This window comes from Pinus tabuliformis, chromosome 7 (assembly GCF_031772625.1).
Source record: "Pinus tabuliformis cultivar Carrire ecotype Pingquan chromosome 7, CPIR1, whole genome shotgun sequence".
In the NCBI taxonomy this organism is placed as follows: domain Eukaryota; kingdom Viridiplantae; phylum Streptophyta; class Pinopsida; order Pinales; family Pinaceae; genus Pinus; species Pinus tabuliformis.
This window is the reverse complement of record NC_142293.1, coordinates 1,978,181,611-1,978,203,702: the sequence shown is the minus strand read 5'-3', so window position 1 is coordinate 1,978,203,702 and position 22,092 is coordinate 1,978,181,611. Positions and strand designations below refer to the sequence as shown.

General features: G+C 40.1%; 1 protein-coding gene across 1 annotated transcript in view; it reads left to right on the top strand.

The window, feature by feature from the left end:
* Nucleotides 1-16,300, top strand: part of LOC149256400 (phospholipid:diacylglycerol acyltransferase 1-like) — a 148,902-nt gene extending 132,602 nt beyond the window's left edge. Inside the window, exons 3-4 of the mRNA XM_089460733.1 lie at nt 14,445-14,710; nt 15,236-16,300. Of these exons, the coding sequence (XP_089316859.1) occupies nt 14,445-14,710; nt 15,236-15,722 (753 nt within the window). The 3' untranslated portion in view covers nt 15,723-16,300. The remainder of the gene's footprint in view (nt 1-14,444; nt 14,711-15,235) is intronic.
* Nucleotides 16,301-22,092: the final 5,792 nt, after the last annotated feature.

Below are 22,092 nucleotides of genomic sequence, written 5' to 3'. Positions count from 1 at the left end.
ATCTGGCTGTCGAGAGCCTCAAATTATCAGGTCTGGGAGTGGAGTTGCACTTACACTCTCTAGATTTGATAGATCTTCCATTCATGTACATAGATCTGTAATTATTTTTGGTTTCTGACTTGGGTTTTTCTGGGTTTTTGTATATATCGTTTGGTTGTTTCATTGTTGTCTTGCAGCTACAGATCTAAGGAAGAAATCTGAACAGAGTCCAGATCTAGGGCCTAGAGGGTAAAGATCAGGATCTCTGGGCTTCGTCATATCAAATTTTGCAGGGATTCTATCCAGAGATTTTGCAGTCCAAGAGTTTTTTTTTTTTTTTTTTTTGGTAAATCTGGAAATTTTATAAGGGTTTCAAAGAAATTTGAAGCAGAGCGATTTAAAAATTTACTTAAGATTTCTGGAAAATTTCTTAGAGGTTCTGGTGGAAGTTCTGGGCCACCATTTTGTAGATTGATTGGCTGCCTGGTTTTGGGGTTTACTGTGCATTTTGAATTTATTTTTTTTAAAACCCTTCTTCTGTTGTGCACAACCTTCATTCACTGCCCACACACTCGTATTTCCCTGCAAAACAAGGCCGCTCCCATACCCACGCAGCTCCTTCCTCCATCACCAAAGTCGCGACCTCTTATCGCTCCATCGCAGCTCCAACTCCTTGTTGTGTATCCATTTCTTGTTTCAACGCCATCCGAGCTTCCCTTTCCATCCACGTTGTTACAGCTCCTTCGTCGATCTTTGTCCATTTGCATATACGCTGCTATACCTGCAGCCTTGCCTCCCTTTGCAGCTACGATCCATACATATCCGTCCCTGTCTGCAGTCTTCATCTGAAGCTCCATAAGCCGCCAACCATGCGTGTTCCTTCCCACAGCTCCGTCGAGTTGCCAGCCTCAGCGCGCATCCTCATCTCCAAAAAACTTGCGGGTTTTCTTCTGCATCCGCTGCCGTCCAAACTTGCTAACCCTTGGCCCTTGCTCCCTCTTCCAAACCCGCGATTTCTCTTCCCCTTAGATCTGCATCCCTCATTGTTGTTCATCTCCTTCACGCTACGGCCATCTCTGCTCTCTCACCTGAAAACCTGCAAGCCCAAACGTAAAGCAGCATTTCGATTCACTTTTTTTTATATTGTATAGCATATGATTTAAGTTAAGTTATTTTCCGTTTTAGTGTTTGTATAGTTAGAATTAGGGTTAGTTTCCCTTTTTTTTATTTGACTTCTTTTTTTGAACTTTCTTTTGTTTGTATAGTGGTTAGGGTTGGTCATATATATTTCATGTTCATTTGTATATATGCGTGTATTTTTTGTTAAGGTTTAGCTTCGATTTCATTTTGGGTTTGTTTTAAGGCTTAAGTTAAGTTCATTAAAAGTTTAAAAAATTTGATTTTGTTTTTTTGTTTTTTTGTCTACTTTTATTTCATTTCATTTTTATTTTTTGATTTTGATTTTGATTAAAAAAATCTAAAAAAAAAAATTAAAAAACTTAAAAAAAAACTAACCTTGTGACATAATTTTTTTTTTTAACCCCAATTTAAAAAATTCATTAAAAATTATAAATATTAAAAATCCAAAACATTAAAAAATCTTTAAAACATTAAAAATTTTAAAACTCTAAAATTCAAAAAGGAAATAAAAATGAAATAGATTAAGGGGTTTTCGCTTAAACATTAAAATTTTTAATGTGGCCTATGGCCCATTAAAAATTTTGATTCTTTAACCCATTGATTTGTTTTACTTCTTTAGCTATTGCCTTAGGATCAATTAAGATTCAAATTTGGAGTTCCTTAGTGTTATTAAATGCATGTTTTTCTATGGTCAAGGTGCAATAATTGTTTTAAATCATACTGGCTGTTTGAAAAGGTTAATTAAATCTAGATCTGGGCAGTTAATGAAAATCATCTTAAATCTAGGGTTAAAACTGGTTAGCATTTAAATTTCGTGGTTGTTTAAAATATTTGAATCTCTAGAAGTTTAATTGCTAAAATAGTGTGCATCTATCAAAATTGATCGTCATTGCTTGAATTATTTAATGCTCGTTACATGTTAGACATTTTGTGAATATTTTCAAGCGATTGTTAAAGAACTTTGTCGTGGAATTATAATAGATTGCGTATCTTTGTTTCCTAAGCTGAGCATATTCTTGAGCATCTGTTGACATTGATATTAATTGCAAAGAATTTTTTGTTCTCTTTGAACTAAATTGTATCAAGAAGATTTGAAATGAGCTAGTTTTTTAATTATAATACCTTCAAGAGTTTATTTTCTAAGTCTTCATCTAAAAAAGTGAGCATTTCATTTGAGTAATTAAGGGCTTTCGCGACATAAGTGTTTTCCCATCCTTGAGTTTAACTTCATCTCATCTTCCGATGCATTTGCATATAAGTTAACTTTGCATAGATAGAATTTACTTCCAAGCATAAGCTTGGTCGATAGACAGATAGATATCCATCCGTCTTTTCTTGAGAAGCCTGTTTTAATAGTACTTAAAACGGTGACCTTGCAGTCATCAGAGCCACAACTCTCTGTAGCGCCGGAGGCATCGGGTATGTTAGAAGTTCATGAGAGGTATCGTTAATCACACCCTAGTGTGCTTCTCCTTATCTTCTCTCTGCCAATTACTACGAAATCAGGCTCAACACAGAAAGGATTGAAGGATTCATAATTTAGGTAGGCATTTAACTAAAATTAACCAAGATTCTTGCATCTCACATTAGTTTTAGGAGTTGCATTTCATATAAGGTAGTCATTCATCTAAACAGCATTTGCTAATCGATTACTTGGTCTTCATTTCCTTAGCAAGATCGTTGACTCCATAAGGCACTGATATCAACCGTTTAAAATCTAATCAAATTCTAAAGTCTTACTAAATCTTAATCAAGTACTTGATCGCCTTGCTGTGTCTCCTGAACTGGTTGGTTCCCAACTAGTTCTTCTTCATTGCATTTTTTCCATAGGGTCTACCCCCCTTAGCCTGTTGTAGGGAGACAACTTAAACAGAGAGATTGGGGATCAGGGTGACAGCCCCCGATCTGAGCATTGTCGCGGTGCCTAGACATTCTGTGCAACAACACCTCCTATGGCATAGCTCAATGGGATTGATCTCCATGTGAACCAAAGCTTGAGGAGGTGGTGTAATAACTCTATAAAGACTTCTTTCACGAACTCCAATAATCCTAGCTTTATCAATGCTAGAGTCTTTTCCCCAAACCAATACTTCTCCATTAACAAAAGCAACTCTATCCCCTTTCTCTTCTAAACAATAAATAGAAAGCAAATTATTTTTCAAACCTAGAATAATATGTTGTTGAGTTGCAGCTTTGATCCATTTTCTAGCTTCAATGATGTTGATCCAAGGCCTTTGACAGAATAGATTTTGTTGTCACCCAATCCCACTGCATGAGAAGATGGCTCCTTTGATAGCGTATGAAGTTGTATACTTTCTCCTGTACGTGCCTTGATGCTCCACTATCAATGATCCATGCATTGTGATCACTAAGAGAACTTGTAAGAGCAACCAAGAACCCTTGACTTTTGACCTTGTTGAATAAGTAGTGGGCAACCTTGTTGATCCAACTTCTAGTAGTGTTGAAACTTGATACCCATTCTCTTATAGTTTATCAAAGAGGGAGAATCCATGTTCATTCTTTTTAAGCGAACAAAGTGATCTTCAACCTTTCGTGAACTTAGCTTTGATACCATGTTCAAAAATCAATGCAAGTAGATTAGGGTTTGATTTCTCTTTCTTGATAATTACTTGTGTGTTATGTTGGCTTCTTTTACTTCTTTATTATCTTATCTTTCATCAAGCAATTACCATATTATGTGTGTATGAAGATCACCCAAACACAAGACACAAGATGTCGGCACTATGCTAGGGCAAAACTCCCCTCGAGGGGAAATCCTAGTTAAAAATTCTCTTCTTTCAATAGTTTTTTTTTACTCTTCAACCTAGACATAGACCAAACCTTCCCTCCACACCAAGTCAACCCTTCCAGATCTTCGACCCCTTTGCAGCAGCACTTCCACCCCAACAACTTCGACTATGCAGCAACTTACGACATCAGACAACAACTGGTAGCAACAACACTTGGAAGACTTCGATCTCCCAAACTAGGGCACGAAAGAGAGAGAGAGTAGCACCAAAACTTTGATTTCTTCCTTCTCCTTAGCCTTGACCCAACTCGCACTCCTTTTGACTTCCTTGACCCACTTCACACTTTTTCCAGCTTCACTAGAGATATCGAACTTGCTTGAGATGAGATGCTCCAAATGAATTCGATCTCCTTCTATTTATAGGCTCCAGGTGAGGTCGAATTGGTGCCCCTTAAGCTGACTTGATCTCCTTTAGGCCGACTTGGTGTGGAGGTTACATAAATCATATTTGACTTAATAATAAACAAAAGGTGTGGAGGTTACATAAATCATATTTGACTCAATAATAAACAAAAGGGTCTCTTTAAATGTACAATGACTCTATTGACTCAATATTAATCCTAGGAGTCCACAATGGGGACTTTGACTAATATAATGATGACCCAAGCATGAAACCCATGCTTTAATAAGTCATTGGTACAATAATAAAAATATTTTTCTTTATTCTTTTGACAAGTACATTACATAATGACTCAAATACATTTATGAAGACCGAACCTAGTTACATTCTTCAACACTTTGTATTTCTCTATGTTGCCATCCATCGCATACTTGATCTTGTAGAACCACTTGGAAGTCACCACTGACTTCTCTTCAGCACAATTTCCTCCATCATAGTATTTTTCAAACTTGCCAGCCTGCCTACTCCCTCTGAACTAGGAGCTCTTCCAGTGATCATGTATGATTATAGATGTCAGTACAATTTCTTCCTCTTGAACTGATCCGGATTTAAGCAGGAACGCAACAAATTACAGAGATAACCATATACACAAAGATGCAGCGGAAATAATACTTCATTTCATTAATGGAAAATACTGAAATATGCTTACAACCAGAAATGGAAATAAACCAGCTAGGGCGATGGTAGCTTATCTCTGAGAAGAGATGTGATGGCTACATGCCTCTGAACTGTATTACAATGAGGCTCGAAGGCCTATTTATTGTTGAGAAACAATGGAAAAACCCTTAACATTCCAAAACCTAACCCTAGGAGATGAAATGCCAAACTGTGGGCCCCGTTTGGGGTAAATTGGTACATCAACTTCCCGGGGTCGTAACTTTGGCATATGATCTCCGTTTGACGCGTACAATAGCTCATTAGAAAGATCTATCCGAGCACTATCATTGTTGGAACGGGCAACATATGTCCATTCCATGGACCCATGTTACCCCCGGATTCCCCAAAAAACGTCGTTTAGGGCCTCAAAACGGCTCCGGAAGTTCAGGACCTGAAAAACTGCTAAAAATAGTAAGTTGTGCTACAATTAAGGAAACTGAAAATGCAGAGAAAGACAATGGTGGGGGTCCAGGTGGACTTGGCAGGTGGCCACCAATATCCACCTGGATCATTCCTCCCCCCTTAGGAAGCAATGGTCCCCATTGCGTTGAGCTCCTCCATGAGATGAGGGAACTTCTGCTGAACTTGTTCCCTGGTGAGCCACTTGCCCTGCTGAAGGAGTTGGCCTGCTTTTACAACTCGATACAGTTGGATATTCTGTTGGCGAGTGTTCTTGATCTGTGTGTCCATGATTAGATCAGTTGCAGCTTGTTCCATGCAATCTGGATTTAATTCTGTGGGTTTGAGCTGTTCTGCAATGTCGGATGTGTCTAGCAATGGTGGAAAGTATGGCCGAAGGCGGTTCACATTGAATACTGGGTGCAGGCCAAGGAATGGGGGAATGCTGAGCTCAAATGCATTGTCTCCCATAGCCTTAGTAATGGTGTAAGGACCATATCGGAGTGGTCTCAATTTTCGATAGGCTCCAGTAAGGCGTTCCTTTTGCAAATGCAACCAGACTTTGTCGCCCACCTGAAACTTGTGTGGCACCCGATGTTGATCATGTCGCTGCTTGTACTTGGCATTTGATTTCTCAAGAATGTCATGGACCTGCTGGCGAATATGTTGGATGCGCTCAATGAAGCTGGTGGCCTTATCTGTTTCGGACTGGACATGAGCTGAATTCATGTGAGTAGCTACAAGTGGCATGGCCACATCAATGGGGCATAGTGGCTGGAATCCCAAACCCACCTGAAAAGGGCTATGGCCAGTGGAGCTGTGAAGAACTCGATTGTAGCTGTGCTGAACATAGGGGAGGCTCTCGTCCCATGTGCGTGGATGCTTTGAGTTATACATGCGCAGGATGTGCACAATCATCCTATTGACAACCTCTGTCTGGCCATCAGTTTGAGGATGGAAGGCTGTGGACTTCGTGAGTTTGGTGTCCAGCATTGACCAGAGACTGGACCAAAATGTGCTGAGAAACCGACTGTCCCGATCTGAGATGATAGACTGTGGGATCCCAAAGTGCACCCACACTCGTTCAAAGAAGAGTTTAGCAGTGGCTTCTGCTGTGATATTCTTCTTGCAGGCCACCATAATGGCCATCTTCGAGAACCTGTCGACGACCACAAAAACACAGTCATTTCCATGCTTAGTGGAAGGAAGTCCTGACATGTAATCCATGGAGATGGATTCCCAAGGTCGACTAGGGGTAGGCAACGGGGTATAGAGGCCTTGCTTCTTAATGGTCGGTTTGGCAATGGCACAGGCAGTACATGATCGGATGTACTTCCCAACATCCTGTCGAAGATTCGACCAATAGAAATAATTTTGCAGTACTGCCACTGTTTTCTCGACCCCGAAATGCCCAGCAGCCCGACTGTAGTGTGCTTCCCAAATCATCTTGGCACGCTTGCTTGAAGGAACACAAAGGTGACCGAGGTGGCATAATAGGGCATTCTGGAGGTGAAAATCTGCAACATGCCGTCCCTCCAAGAGTGTCTGGTATGTGTGGCCGAATTCTGGGTCGCTTTTGTAGAGAAGTGGCCAATCAGAAGTCTCGTGCCCACAAGAGTTGAGCACGGTGGTCAGCGCCATGATCGGTGGTCGACTGAGGCAATCTGCAACATTATTGGTGCTGCCCTTTTTATACTTGATATTCAAGTGAAACTGTTGCAGGTATGTAGACCACTTCTGATGGCGATCATTCTGCAATTTCCCTTGGGTCTGTATGAACTGCAGGGGTCAGTGGTCTGTGTGGATGACCGTTTCCTTCCCCAAAATGTAATGCTTCCATTGTCGGCAGGCCTGTACAATGGAATACATCTCTTAATCATAAGTGGGGTATTTCCGGACTGTGTCTGAAAGCGTTTCACTGTGATATGCCTCTGGATGTCCATGTTGAGTAAGGACTGCCCCAATAGCATAATCAGAGGCATCTGTCTCGACCTCAAATGGTTGTTGTAAATCTGGTAATGCGAGCACTGGTGCCGTGCAGAGGCGATCCTTCAACTCTCTGAATGCCTTCTGTTGAGATTCAGACCAAAAGAATTTGGCTTTCGCCCCTCCCTTGGTGACCTGACTCAAGGGCCAAGAAATATGAGAAAACCCCAGCACAAACCTGCAGTAGAAGTTGGCAAGACCTAGAAAGCTGCGGAGCTCTGTTAGAGTGGTTGGAGAGGGCCAATCCCGAATGACTTGGACCTTGGCTGGATCGACATGCACCCCCTGTTCATCAATGATGTAACCCAGATACTGAATCTCGGTCATGCCAAAAGTGCATTTCTCCAAATTGGCACATAGCTTGTGTTGCCGCAGTGTTTGGAGAACCTGTCGGATGTGGTGGAGGTGCTCTTCCCAACTCTGGCTGAAGATCAGACTGTCATCCAAGTATACTACTACAAAGGAGTTGGTGAATGGCCGCAAGATGTCATCCATTAACCTCATAAAGGTTGCAGGAGCATTTGTCAATCCGAAAGGCATGACCAACCATTCGAAGAGGCCCTCCTTGGATTTGAAGGCAATCTTCCACACATCTGAGGGTTTGATTGGTACCTGGTGATATCCTGACTTCAGATCGATCTTGCTGAAATATTTCGCCCCCTTTAGTTGGTCTAGGAGGTCATCAATCCGCGGGATCGGGTACCTATTATGGACAGTGATCTTGTTCAGTGCCCGATAGTCAATACAGAGTCTCCACGTCCCGTCCTCCTTCTGTACCAGCACGATCGGGCTCCCACAGGGCGATGAACTCGGACGGATGTGACCTTTCTGCAGGAGCTCTTGAATCTGCCTCTTGATTTCATTGTTCTCTAGAACGGAGCGCCGATAAATTGGTCCATTGGGTAGCGGCGCACCTGGGGTCAGATCGATGGAGTGCTTGACCTAACAGTGCAGAGGAACCCCTGCCGGGGAGGTGAAGATGTCTTCGTACTCCTCCACAATCTTGTCCATCTGTAGCTGTCGTGTAGAGGGACTCCGTTTGGAGGCCGCGGCCACTGTCTTCTTCTTCCCTTGAGGGCGTATCATCAGGAAAACAAATTTCCTGGTTTTGGAAATGATCTTACTGCACTGTTTTGCAGTAATCAAAGAGATGGCGGCAGGTGGTGCTACCTCTGGTATCCTGAACAACTTTTTCCCCAATGTAATAATAACAGCACGGGGCCTTGATTCATACACAGCATGTCGCTTCCACAAGTATGGTTGTCGTAGTAATACATCACAAACTTCAAGGGGAGCAATGTCACACAATACCTCATCCGTGAAGGGCTTGATGTTGTATGGAAGACGACACTGCTGGCTCACGCGAAGATCTCGCCCTTGGTGAAGCCACCCAATGGTGTATGGTTGTGGATGTGCTGTGGTCGGTAAGCCCAACCGCTTCACGATCTCTGCCGAAATGAGGTTCTTTTGACTCCCGCTATCAACAATGAACTGTATTGGGGAGCCCTTTACCCACATCTGGGAGTGGAAGAGACGCTCCTCCTCCTCTGGATCTTCGGGTTCATTTTTCTGGATCTTTGCGGTAGCAACAGTGGCGCTGGGATCCGCATCAATGATCTGCTTCCCTTTTTCATACCCCTTATCGGGTTCTGACTCCGAGTCGGAACATGCATCTGATTCTGAAACCTTTAGCTCAGCCACCAGTGACTGCTTGGCCCGACACTCACTTGTGTTGTGAGTGGAGCTCTTATGGAATTCGCACCATTTTCCAGTGTCCTTCCTCAGCTTCGCGGCGTTGTTCTTTGCTTGCAGCTTCGGCTGGTTGTCTTGGGCTGTCCCGCCTTGGCTCTGTCCTTTGTTCTGTGGTTTAGGGGCACCTTTCCCCTGCTTTGAATTCGCAGATCCAAAGTCTCGCTTCTTTTGTTTAAACTTCTGCTCGACCTTGACGGCATATCGGTATGCTGCGCCGAGCGAGGGGATGTTTAGGAACTGTATTTCTTCCTGGATGTACTTGTGCAGGCAGCCACGGTATTTGAGTATCAAATGTTGCTCCGAATCCTTGATACCCAACTTTGTGCGAAGGGTATGGAAAAGATTGGTGAACTCCGGCACGTCTTGGTCCCTTCTCTGCCGCAGCGTGGTTCACTTTATGTATTCATCCTCATAGCTTCCGACAGGGTAGTACTGCTCCTTGATGGCATCCCGGAACGAATCGCAGGTGGGTGCGGCTGAAAATAGTGAGCCAGTACTTTCATCCTTCTGCTCGCAGTAGGTTTCCCACCAGTCCTTGACGTGGGGGGCTGCTTTGAGAAGAGCAAAAACAATCTTTTCCCGACTCGAAAATTCATGAACAGAAAAATAACCCTCTAGCAGATTTAACCATTTATCTACTGCATCGGCATCTATCTGACCCTCGAATATGGGGATTTCAAAATTAACTTGTACCTTAAAGGGTGTGGCGTTTCCAGAGGAGCTGCTGGAAGCCGATGCGCCGCTTCTGGGTAGCCGCTGAAGGATCTGGGCAAAGTTGTCCATCATCGCGTTTCGTTGTCGCTCGAGGGCTTCTTCGAGCAAGATTTTGATGGGATCTCCTGCCCCCTCGTCTTTCTTCTCGTCCGCCATGGGAGGCCGTCGGGATTTGCGAGGTTGGTCTTGCAAAGGTTCAACCAGTTCAAGCCCTAACTCCTTATATCCCGACCTTGTTGGGGACATGCAAAGAAAAACAGAGAAAAAGCAGACCGCTTTGATACCACTGATCCGGATTTAAGCAGGAACGCAACAAATTACAGAGATAACCATATACACAAAGATGCAGCGGAAATAATACTTCATTTCATTAATGGAAAATACTGAAATATGCTTACAACCGGAAATGGAAATAAACCAGCTAGAGCGATGGTAGCTTATCTCTGAGAAGAGATGTGATGGCTACATGCCTCTGAACTGTATTACAATGAGGCTCGAAGGCCTATTTATTGTTGAGAAACAATGGAAAAACCCTTAACATTCCAAAACCTAACCCTAGGAGATGAAACGCCAAACTGTGGGCCCCGTTTGGGGTAAATTGGTACATCAACTTCCCGGGGTCGTAACTTTGGCATATGATCTCCATTTGATGCGTACAATAGCTCATTAGAAAGATCTATCCGAGCACTATCATTGTTGGAACGGGTAACATCGGTCCATTCCATGGACCCATGTTGCCACCGGATTCCCCAAAAAACGTCGTTTAGGGCCTCAAAACAGCTCCGGAAGTTCAGGACCCGAAAAACTGCTAAAAATAGTAAGTTGTGCTACAATTAAGGAAACTGAAAATGCAGAGAAAGACAATGGTGGGGGTCCAGGTGGACTTGGCAGGTGGCCATCAATATCCACCTGGATCATGAACACAAATCACTAACCCTGAGAGAATCCTCTTGTCACAAACTTTGCTTCGTTCTTCCAATGCTTCCATCTGCTGTTGGAGCCTTGGCTTTGCTTCGTTCTTCCAATGCTTCCATCTGCTGTTGGAGCCTTGGCAGCAGCCTTCACAATGTACCTGCAACCCTCATTATGAGGTCATGGAAACAACGATTATAACCTAGCAAAAGAAACAAAGACAAGAAGCTAACTACTAGTAAACAATAATAATCGAGGAAGAGAGATATAAAGTACTTATCTTTTGATTTGAGTATTGTAGGGAATCTCCTTCTCAATCCTTGCATTCTTGCATCCATCTGCAAACTCATCATTCTCAACCTCATCATCAGCATGTTGCTTTCGTTTCCTTCCTTGCATGAGATAGAGTTTCTTCATTCAGTGAAATCATCGATCTAGGTCTAGCTCTAGGGTTTTATCCACAAACCCTAGGGATTTCTCATCCAAGACTTCTAGTCTTCTAGGGTTTACAAACCCTAAGACTTCCAAATTTCATTGACACCTTTTTTAAGTCCAACAAACTTTGTCATATCTTGTTATGAATCTCATTGCTTTATAGGTGAAGAAATATTTCTCCTTAGCTCCCTCTGATTCTGGAGCAACTTCCTCAACAACTTCAAATCATTTGATCATTGAGCTTTATGAATACATTGTGGACATACAGGCTGTCCTTTTCAAATGCTTACATTTTGTTCAGCATCAATTAATAGATTGTTGGGTTTTCCTTGGTGCTGATTTCAATACCTTGTCCCAGGTCCACCAATCTTCCATGGAATACTTCATGAAAGTAAAGTGTCTTCAAAGGAGGGAATAGGGCTATGGCATTCCACTGTCCTCTTATAGAATATTACAAGAGAACTTACTCCATCAACCAAACCTTAATAAATGACCAATCTTAAAGTGGCATGAGCAAGCTCCAGACTTTCTTTAGTCATTAGCAAATTCTGTCCACAGGATTTGTTCACAGAGATGATTGCTCTTGACCCTTTTAAACAAAGTAGCTGCGCCTCTTCAAAACATTTGTAGCAATATCAACATCTTGTCCTTTACAAGGACAATCTTCAGTTCTGAAAATGACTCGGCCTTCACAAGAGAGTTTCAGTCTCCAAAAACTGATGAGGAACTCGGCCACTTCTTCACTGTACACTTACGAATGCCCTTTCAACTACCATGTCAACAATATTGAACTCAACCCCTGTGCATGATTCTTTTGCATTCAAATTCAAATCATGAAGCTAGTGGAGTGGGGTCTGTATTCAACATCAATATGCCCTAACAGTTTTTAAAACAAGTGTATCCAATGTCCATTCTGCCTCAACAAGTGACCTCAAAAGGTCGCTTCAAATATAGTAATGTCTATAGCCAATACTCCAAGCTTCTCCTTCAAACAATGATAAGAGTGGAGTGGGTCTGTATTCCATTTGCAATTTTTGTATTGCCAAGGGTTTTACCGTTTTAGGCATCTTAGTCTGCGGCCTAGTTTGCCCAGCTCTTGCGGCCTTTCGGCCCTCCTGCAATTGGGGCTGAGACCATTTGGCCCTAATCTAGGGCATAAACAGAGTCAGAAATTCAAAGTCAATAACTTTAAACTTGGAGCTTGGATAGAGTCAAACAAATCTAGGGCATAAACAAATTCAAGTCAACAAGGCTCGGACAAGGACTTTGGTCCTCCTTTCAAAGTTTGGATTAGGGCTTTGGCCCTCCTTTAAACTTGGTCTAGACTTTGTTCTATTCAAGCATAGATCGGCCTTCACAGGGCAGAAATACTAGGCAGACATAGATGCAAACTTGGCAGCTTCTCCTTCAACGTTTAGCCTTTCTCAAATGAGTAGCTTGGCTTTCTGCAAGTCTCTTTAATGACTGCTCATTAACTCATGCTCTGATACCGTGTTGATTTTTCAAGACTTTCTAATCTGATAATTACTTCCAATGATTTTTTCATTAATTCATCTTATGTTACATACATCATTAAACAATTATACATAGAAAATCTCAACAGTAAAACAGTAATGACAGTAGGATCATGAAGAGAGCCAAATATAAGACACATTTTTACCCTGGGAAAACCCTAATTAGGGAAAGATCCAACAACCATTTTTTAGAGAAATTGTCCAATTCAACAAGAGATAGAATCTGATTTTTCCAGTCAAACTAGGTCAAACTGACCACAATATTAATGAGTCAAACCTGGTCAAACAGACCACATTTTTTGCCTCCTGCAACTTGGTCAAAGTTTGGTAAAACAGTTTGAATTTTGGCATCCTGCAACTGCCCTGAAACTCGGTCAACTTGCCTCAGACCTGTGGTAAACCTTCCTCAGGAAATCGGTCAAATCCTGCCTCAGAAAATTTGGTCAATGTTGGTCAAACAGATCTCCTTGACTCTCTCTCCTTCACACGTGTGAACAGAGATCAGATGATCTTGTGGGTGATCTGAATTGATGCCAATGGAGGAGGATGAATGGCAATATATTGTGGATGAATGAGCCTGAATAAGTGTGTCTTTAGGGCTAGCCGACATGAACTTCGTGGATGGTTGACTTGACTTTTTGGAGGAGAACTTTGAAATTCAAAATGACTTTTTTCCCTCTTTTATTTGGAGCCGACTTGGAATCAAATTTATATTTTCCTTCTATTTTAATTTTGAGGGATTATACAATAAAATTATAAATGAATACCAACCACAGCTAACAAAATGCAACAAAGAATGGGAGAAAAGTTTTCTCCTATAGGGTTACCCATTTTGGTGAGTAACAAGACTTACATGTGCAATGAGTGTGTGGAGGTACCAGAGTGATTGTTGTACACACTGACTTATGATTATTGTACTTGGATGTAATTCGATTATTCAGGTTTTCTGCCCCAAAATCTTGGTGTTCTTGTGGAATTCATTATAATATCACTTTTAGGAGCTGTGCTTCATGTCTATATTTGGTGTGCGTTGTGTATATATGTAGGTTTATCGTGGTATTTTGGTTATTTGGTACATAATAGGTGATCAAGTGTGATCAAAGCCCCCAATGAATTATGTACAATGAGATGGAAATATTAGATGAAATGTGTAAATTACACTTACAATGCAGTCTAACTAGGTCTACTCGGAACTTCGGGACTGAGTCCCATCAAGTTGACAAGATGACTCAATCATGATAGTCCATTCATTGTTTGACATCATCACGATTGACCTGTCCTTTTTGCAGCAGTAGATGTTTAACAAAAAATACATAATATATCCATTTTATATCTTTTGGAAAACACATATATATACAACTATGCAAGCAAGTAATTTGATTTCATTTAAAACTTCATTCATGATAGCTTGAACGTCAGAGCAGTAACATGTCCCAGGAAATGCCTGTCAGCTTTCATTTTGAACTTGGAGTAGAAATGTCCTGTAATGGAACATAAAGGAATGTTTTAGTTTGCTTTTGTTGTGCATATTTTAATGGGCATTAAAGAAATTATGTTATTTTGATTTCTGAAGGAATGCTGGATGAAAGTTTTCCCTTGAATTCAAAATATTGATTATAGTAGTTACCTTTATTGGGATTGTATATTTTCTTCCAGGTACTGCTTTCAACAGAACCTAGTTTATGAAACACTATAATATCCCTGCGAGAAACTAATTCTAGGACTCTGTTGTTTCTTTCCTTCACAGGCCAGTTCTAAAAATAATGACCTCACTAAGTCAAATGTATCCTGTGGAGACGTCTGGACTGAGTATCATGAAATGGCTTGGGAGAGTATTGAGGCTGTTGCTGACCATAAAGTATACACAGCAGAAACTGTCTTAGATCTGCTACACTTTGTTGCTCCAAGATTAATGCAACGAGGAGATACTCATTTTTCTTATGGCATTGCTGACAATTTGGATGATCCAAAATATAAGCATTACAAGTACTGGTCTAATCCTCTTGAAACAAAGTAAGTGCCCATACCCCTCATTTGGTTGATAGTATCTGATTCCCATAATTGGAGTCACCGATTCACACATCTTTTTCTGCTTTCAAAATTCTCAGATCATGCTTCACAGTACCCAATATATGTAATGATTCATTCTGCACCGAGTTAAATTGTTGAATATGTATGCTGTTAATGTTCTGTAGCTGGGTTGCAGCAGTGATTTTGGTTTGATAATGCGCTCACTTGAAAATCAGTTCAAATTAAATGTGTTGACAATTTTAGTTGGCTCTTTAGTGACTTTATTGTGGTATTGGCTGTCAAGATGTATAATTGATATCCTTAATCGTTGCTGATTAAGGATGCCAAATTGTTAGACCCTGCTTCTTATTCTGATTTCATGGCTGTTTTAGTTGCATTAAGAAAAGGGATATAAATTTCATTGTAAATACCTTTCCTTTTTTTTGTCTGCTGGTGAAAATATTTTCTGTATATATAAGAATTTTTTTTACAAAAATAAATGATTTTCTTCTGTAAATTTTATTGCAGATTGCCAAATGCCCCGGATATTGAGATATACTCTATGTATGGTGTTGGAATTCCTACAGAAAGATCATATGTTTATAAATTGTCCCCTTCTGCTGACACATGCCTCATACCATTTCGAATTGACACTTCAGCAGATGGGGGGCAAGCAGAGAGCTGCCTAAAAGGAGGCGTGTACGTAACTGAAGGTGATGAAACTGTGCCATCTCTCAGTGCAGGATTTATGTGTGCCAAAGGCTGGCGAGGGAAAACTAGATTTAATCCTTCAGGCATGTCAACTTATATAAGGGAGTACCTCCATGCCCCACCTGCAAACATATTAGAAGGTCGTGGTACCCAGAGTGGTTCTCATGTTGACATAATGGGAAACTTTGCTTTGATAGAGGATATCATAAGAGTAGCAGCAGGTGCAAATGGGGAAGATATAGGTGGAGATCAAGTGTATTCTGGTATTCTAAAATGGTCTGAGAAGATTAAACTAAAGCTATAAAGTGTTCACATCATTTGTGGCATTTTCTGATGCATCTTTTACCATAAAATGTTCCAACATATAATTTCAAGTTGTGAAGCCACACAATTCTCCCGGCATTATATCTTATAGAATCAGATGATTGCTGCATTGAATATAATCCAGAGTGAGATGGATGATTTATACAACGAAAACTCACTTCATTGGAAGGTTTATGCTATGGATAAATTGGGAACTTGTAACCTGGATCTGGCTACTAAGTCATTATCCTCCTGGAATTTCTGCAGTGTTTATGCAAATTGATGGTCTTCTCAATATATATGAAATCAAAAATTTTCAAGAGTTGTTTGCTGTCACAACAATAACTTGGTCCATTCTGAGGCTCCTGGGATTATTTTCATAAGAATGGGCTTCCAACCAGTGCATATTAACAATTGATGACCAGGTTGGTTTGTGTCATGTGCACAATGAAGAAAGGTGTAACCATGATTCGTCCTCATCATCATGAACTGATTGAGGTCATATTTTTTTATCAGAGTAATCTTTTGATTGAGAGTGCTCATATTAAAATAAATTATACGATCTTCTGAAAAACTCAAGCCTGTGTGAGAAAGGCCACCTTTAGAAGTTACTCAGTTGATACTACCTTATTGGCAGGCCTATATATGCTGCACTAGCTACAATGGGCTATGCCAAATAAATTTAACTGTTGACTAGTATATAAAGAAATCACATTGCATATTCAACACTGTGATACAATGGCTTGAAACTGTATAAAAGTCACATTGCATATTCAGGTTTGAAACTGTATAAAAGTCGAGTTTCTCTTTTGTTATTTTGGTGTAAGATTAGCTATTCATATATTAATAATTGTACAAAAAATTACATGCTTCCCAGGCTCACTATGATTCTGCCTGTGATGGACATCAAAATTTTCAAAGCTTTTCATATAATCCATAGGACATCTGTTCTAGGAATTCTGGTTATGGTTATAGAGAAATTACCTTTGCTGCTTCTGAGGAAAAAAATAACAAACCAGCATTCTGTTCTGTAGCTCATATCGGGTTGAGTAGTGAGTACTATTTCTAATATTTGATAAAATAGAAAATTTAAAAAGAGAGCTAGGAACAAACAGAGAGGCACCTAGTCCTCAGCTTCAGAGGCCGAGTCCACATAAATGAGAGGAGGATTGGTATCTGCAGGACCTTCTTTGCCTGGTGATTGGTTCCATTGGTTCTGAGCTTTGTCCAACTGCTTCCATATCCCAGGACCCACAGAGGCTTGACCAAGGCCTCATATTTCTTGTCCAAGTAGTCCAGTTGATCTGTTATGGCTTTATGTTGCATTTCCAGAGTATCCAATATGACCACCTGTTGAATGCCAATGCCCTGCTTTTCTATTACTTGGGCAATGATTTATTTAATATGCCAGTGAATATCAATGCGCTTGAAGTATTTGTGTATCGATCAATTCTGCATCATTAGCCTGCGAAGATCTGTTGGCTCATTTCTTCCTTACCTTCTGCTCAATTCTTTCAATTTCTACCTTGATTTTTGTAGTGAATCGCTTGTGATAATGCATTGATCGCTTGTGATAATGCATTGATCGCTTGTGATAATGCATTGCAGCCTCTCTGAATTCCCCCTTTTCCTTGGTTACCCTATCGGTGGGAGTACCTTTACTGGATTTCTTGCAGGACCGAGACTTGCCACTCCTCTTAGACTGAGATTTGTTCTCCCCTCTGGTCGCAATCATTTCCTTATGATGGCTTCCATGCTTGAAGACTAGTTCTGTTCCCTCGTACACCCAACAAAGAACTCGTGGGGACCAGGAATCTCCAACCAGTTACTGCGAACCTCAGACTGAGTGAAAAGAGGTTACTTCCATTTGCTGACAAAGCCACAGCATTTCCCCAATCCCCATGACCCTAGGAAACTGTGAAATTACCTGCCTTGCCTCATTCACTCTTGGAGCTCTAACCACATCAGAGTGAAGTTTTTGAAGGCTCTATCAAAATGCAGCTCAAACATGAACCATCCAAGGCATTGTCTAAACTAGTAAGCAAAAGGAATACTAACCACAAGCCATGGAACTCCAGGGCATATTTTTCATGCAGATCCTTGATGGCCTTTCTCAATATTCATCATTGAAGCAATCCGATTGAAGCTAACAATCTCTTGCCAATGCCAAGCTATCATCGCTGTAAGGAGGGGAGCTAATCTGATTTTGATTGAAGGAATGAAGGGACAGACGGAGGTCGTTCACCTTGCCCTCCTTATTCTATTCACACACTCTATCATAATGCCGATTCCTTGCCACCAGTGAGCTAAAGGGACGGGCCTCTTTCTTGCCCTTAACTCGTGTACCCGACACACTACACGTGGTGAAGTCGAGTTTCTCTTAGATGTCACTGTAGATTTCCACTCTTCAATCCCTCACACAACAACCCCTATTATTTTTTTTTTTTTTTTTCACCTGGTTGCTTGTTGCTTCATCTCAGGTTCTGTGCTCCTAGGACTACACAATTACATCTTACTGTGTTCTCTTTTTCTCTACTCTACTTCCCACAAAATGGAATGTCACATCTTGTATATATTCATTTGGTTTGGATACAATGAATTCTTTCTTTATACAATAGTGAACTACGAAAATAAATCTCTTTGTTTTGGAATTCACAAATAACAATTACTTGTTTGAGGTATTCGTTACAATGCTTGCAAATAGGCATGGTGTAGATGGAATAGTATGAAGTATTATTTGATGAAAGTTCAATGCTACGTTAGAATACGACATGAAGCATTATTTAAAGTCTCTGTAAGGTGCAGGGACATAAAAGTGAGCACCAGAAAGCCCATGCATGCAATCCAAATGGTAGCTAGTACGTAAATTAACTATTGGGTTTAGTAGATTAGTTATCATTACCACAAGTGAAATTGACAGAGGATGGATGGTGGACCTAGAGATGTGCATCTGGTGATTTGACCAGTTTTCTATTAAACTTTGGTGCTCGCTTTCTATGTGAAAGCATTACTGAATAGATATATTTGTTTATGGATATCTAATTTCTAATTTTACTTTAATAATCTATTACTGATGACGTAGGTACTCTCCATTGATTGTGCTGGGAATGACAAGTACCATATTAGTGTAGCTTTATAATGTATATAAGCATATATTATGTCCTCATATTGTAGACGATGGACGATAGTTTTATGGTTGGTAGGTTTGCCATTGGTTTTGGTGAGTTAGCAATAGACATTTCACAGAAGAATCCATCATATAATGGAGAATTTGAGTTTAATTGGTTGGCTCATACATTTTTTTTTGTGTTTAGGGTAGAAGAGTATATTTCTATAAATGGAACACTGATGTAAAAAAATGTTTAGTTGAGTAGAAGTGGCTTTTCCTTTGATCTATAGCATTGGTAATATTGTGAGAAAAATTGAAATTTTTTTATTCGATACCTAATTTTAGATATCTTTGAAATCTCTATATAGATTTAGTGTTTTTTTGGGTAAGGTTTAACATATTTGTTACGAGTTTGGTTTCTTTGGGATGCCTTTTATTATATCGAGTATTATATTAGCCTTAAGGCCAAGATAAGTCACCAGACACCATAATTTGAATCTTTATTGTGCTTTCTAAGGGCAAAGCCTATGGCAGCTACTTGAATTGCTAGTTTTCCTATCAAGTTATGCAATAGATGACTTTTTTGTGAACCCTTGCTGCTTTCACTAGCATGCTTAGTGTTAAGTGATATCTAAAAAGAACAATAAGAGATGTACTTCAAATAGTTTTGTTAAAGCCACACTTTAAGAGATGTACTTCAAATATTTGTTATTTCACACTAATAATATTGTAAATATGTGAAGCTTGATTTGCTAGCCGATTTTTTGCTTAGCAACACATGTATGAGTGAGCGAACCTGTCATTGTAATCTTAAAAGGCATAAGAACCCCTCCAAATAGAATCAATTCTTTTGACCATTCGTCTTCACTATTGTTAATTTCTATCTTAGGTTTGTTGGAAATTCTGAGGGGTGGTGGTGGGGTGAGGGGGTTGAATCAATGTTTCAAAAATTTCAAGAGTTAAAGATAATTGAGCATTAACCAATAACATCACATCAAGGAATACACAAGAATTATATGAACAATTTATTTATATTACAAGGGAAAACTTTTGATTTACTAGCGACAACTGGTAGGGATACAACCCCAAATCGTTTACCTGCACTACTGGAAGGAGCTACAACCTTTGGTTTACCAACACCCACTAGAAGGAGGTGACAACCTCCTAAAGGAAGCTATAACTTCCTTGCCTAGCACCGCCTTGCCACCCTTAACAATAAAATATAGAACAATAATTTTGAGCTCCTGTACTAGGGACAATGGCCCTCTTACAATGATGCTCAATCTTCAACAAATCACTAGCATGACACGTTCACTACAGCTATTGCTTGCATTCATTCACAATATTGCAACTCTTGTTTTAAATTGATTCCACAAGCACAAACCAATGTGCCATTGGTTTGTCCTACAACCCACTTCTACTAGTCTCAAATTTGATCTCAGAAAACATAGACTCATCACACTGTCACCTTCAACATCAAGTCTGCTCCTTGAATGTCCAAGATATACTGTTGATACTTTGACTTGTAGTGATCCTCAAAACATATAATTTAACGACAAAAATATTATGATTCATACCTACAACTTGTTTAAATAAGCCTCATTCAATCCTCAATAAAGCTCCTCACTACTGCTTGAACAACCAATTCTCCTGCACTGAAACTAAGCCTAAACAAACCTCTCTTCAACAATGTATACATGACTTGGATTAGTCTTAGATTAGCCACAAAAATGTCTTGGAATACAATTCACAATCTGTCTTAGGAAAGCTTGAAATCAATCTCAAAAGAGCCACTAGTTAGGCCTCAGAAAGTTTGAATCAGCTTCAGGAAGGGGCTTGAATTTTTCTCAGAAATCTCAGGATCAGATTGCCTTAGGTGTTGAAATATGTAACTAGGTTCAGTGTTCATAATGAAATGTGTAATCGTGATTTTAGGTAATTAATGTAAGGAAGGAAAATAAAATTATCTTACATGCGTTTCATGCTTAAGGAATTTTATTTTTATAAATCAAGCTCCCATTGTGAGCTATTAAGATTGGTCATTAAGTCATAAAGCCAATTGTGTCATTGTCATGTATTGAAGACCCATTTGGGCATGTTACATATGTTGGAAAACACTGAGGGGGTGGGGTGCGGGTGGATGAATCAATATTCCTTAGCGATTAGCACTTTTAAATCTTTTCAGAGCATTAGTTAATCTTCAATTATTATTAACGTTTATGCAGTAATAAAATTAAATAAAAGAACACAGGAGGCACAAATATTTTAGGTGGAAAACCCCCTCCGGGTCAAAAACCACCGAATGCTTTTTTAATAAATTCTTTAATCTTTAGCCTCAATTGAAATGAAAGCAACAACTTCCTAGAATTCTAGAAAAACATTCTTCTCCAGCTCCCACTGGATGGAGTTATGGACGCTCCAACGCCCGAGATTCTTCAGTAGTCAACTGAACGGATGCCCCAACACCCAATGAGCTACCACTCACCCTAGCACCAACCTACCACCTTGAAGTTTTCACAGGCTTGAACTTGTTGGTGACTTCATGCACCAACCTAGCAACACCCTACCACACCATAGAAGAATAAAAGAAGAATGGACTCTCGTACCAAGGAAAATGGTCCACTTTACAATGATATAGAATGATGTAGAAGAAGAAGACACACTAGACCATAACCCCAACTATGACACAACCACCTAATGATGATCCTAGACCTCTCGACACTGCCTCTTCAACTGTTGGCAGATAGACACTTGTACAATTTTTACAATGATTCTTTTACAATGACTCTGTACAATGATACTTTTACAATGTTTGTATGCAGCGCTGCCCACTTGAAGACTTCATGTGGTGAACTTCTTGCTGCTGTTTTGCACCTTGGTTTCTGCTCGTGTCATGCTACCCTTTCTCACTCTTCAGAACATTAGATTATGCATTGAGTCTTCTCTTGATGAATATATAATACCTGCAAAAAGTTTCAAGGAAATACCCATGACATGATAATAGAAAAACTTACCTCATCCAACAGAGCATATGTCAGTGCTAAACAAAAATAACAAATTAGATTACAAAGAACCTAATGCAATTAAGATATGAACATACATATACAGAATATACTTACTTGTAGCTTACCTCTGCTACATCATTTTATTGCACCTTGCTCTTTACTGCCCTAGAAAGTCAGGTCCTTTGCACCCGTTGACAACACTTGATGTAGTTTTTTTCTTGCTTTCTAGGAGCACGATATTTAATCTAATGTGTCTT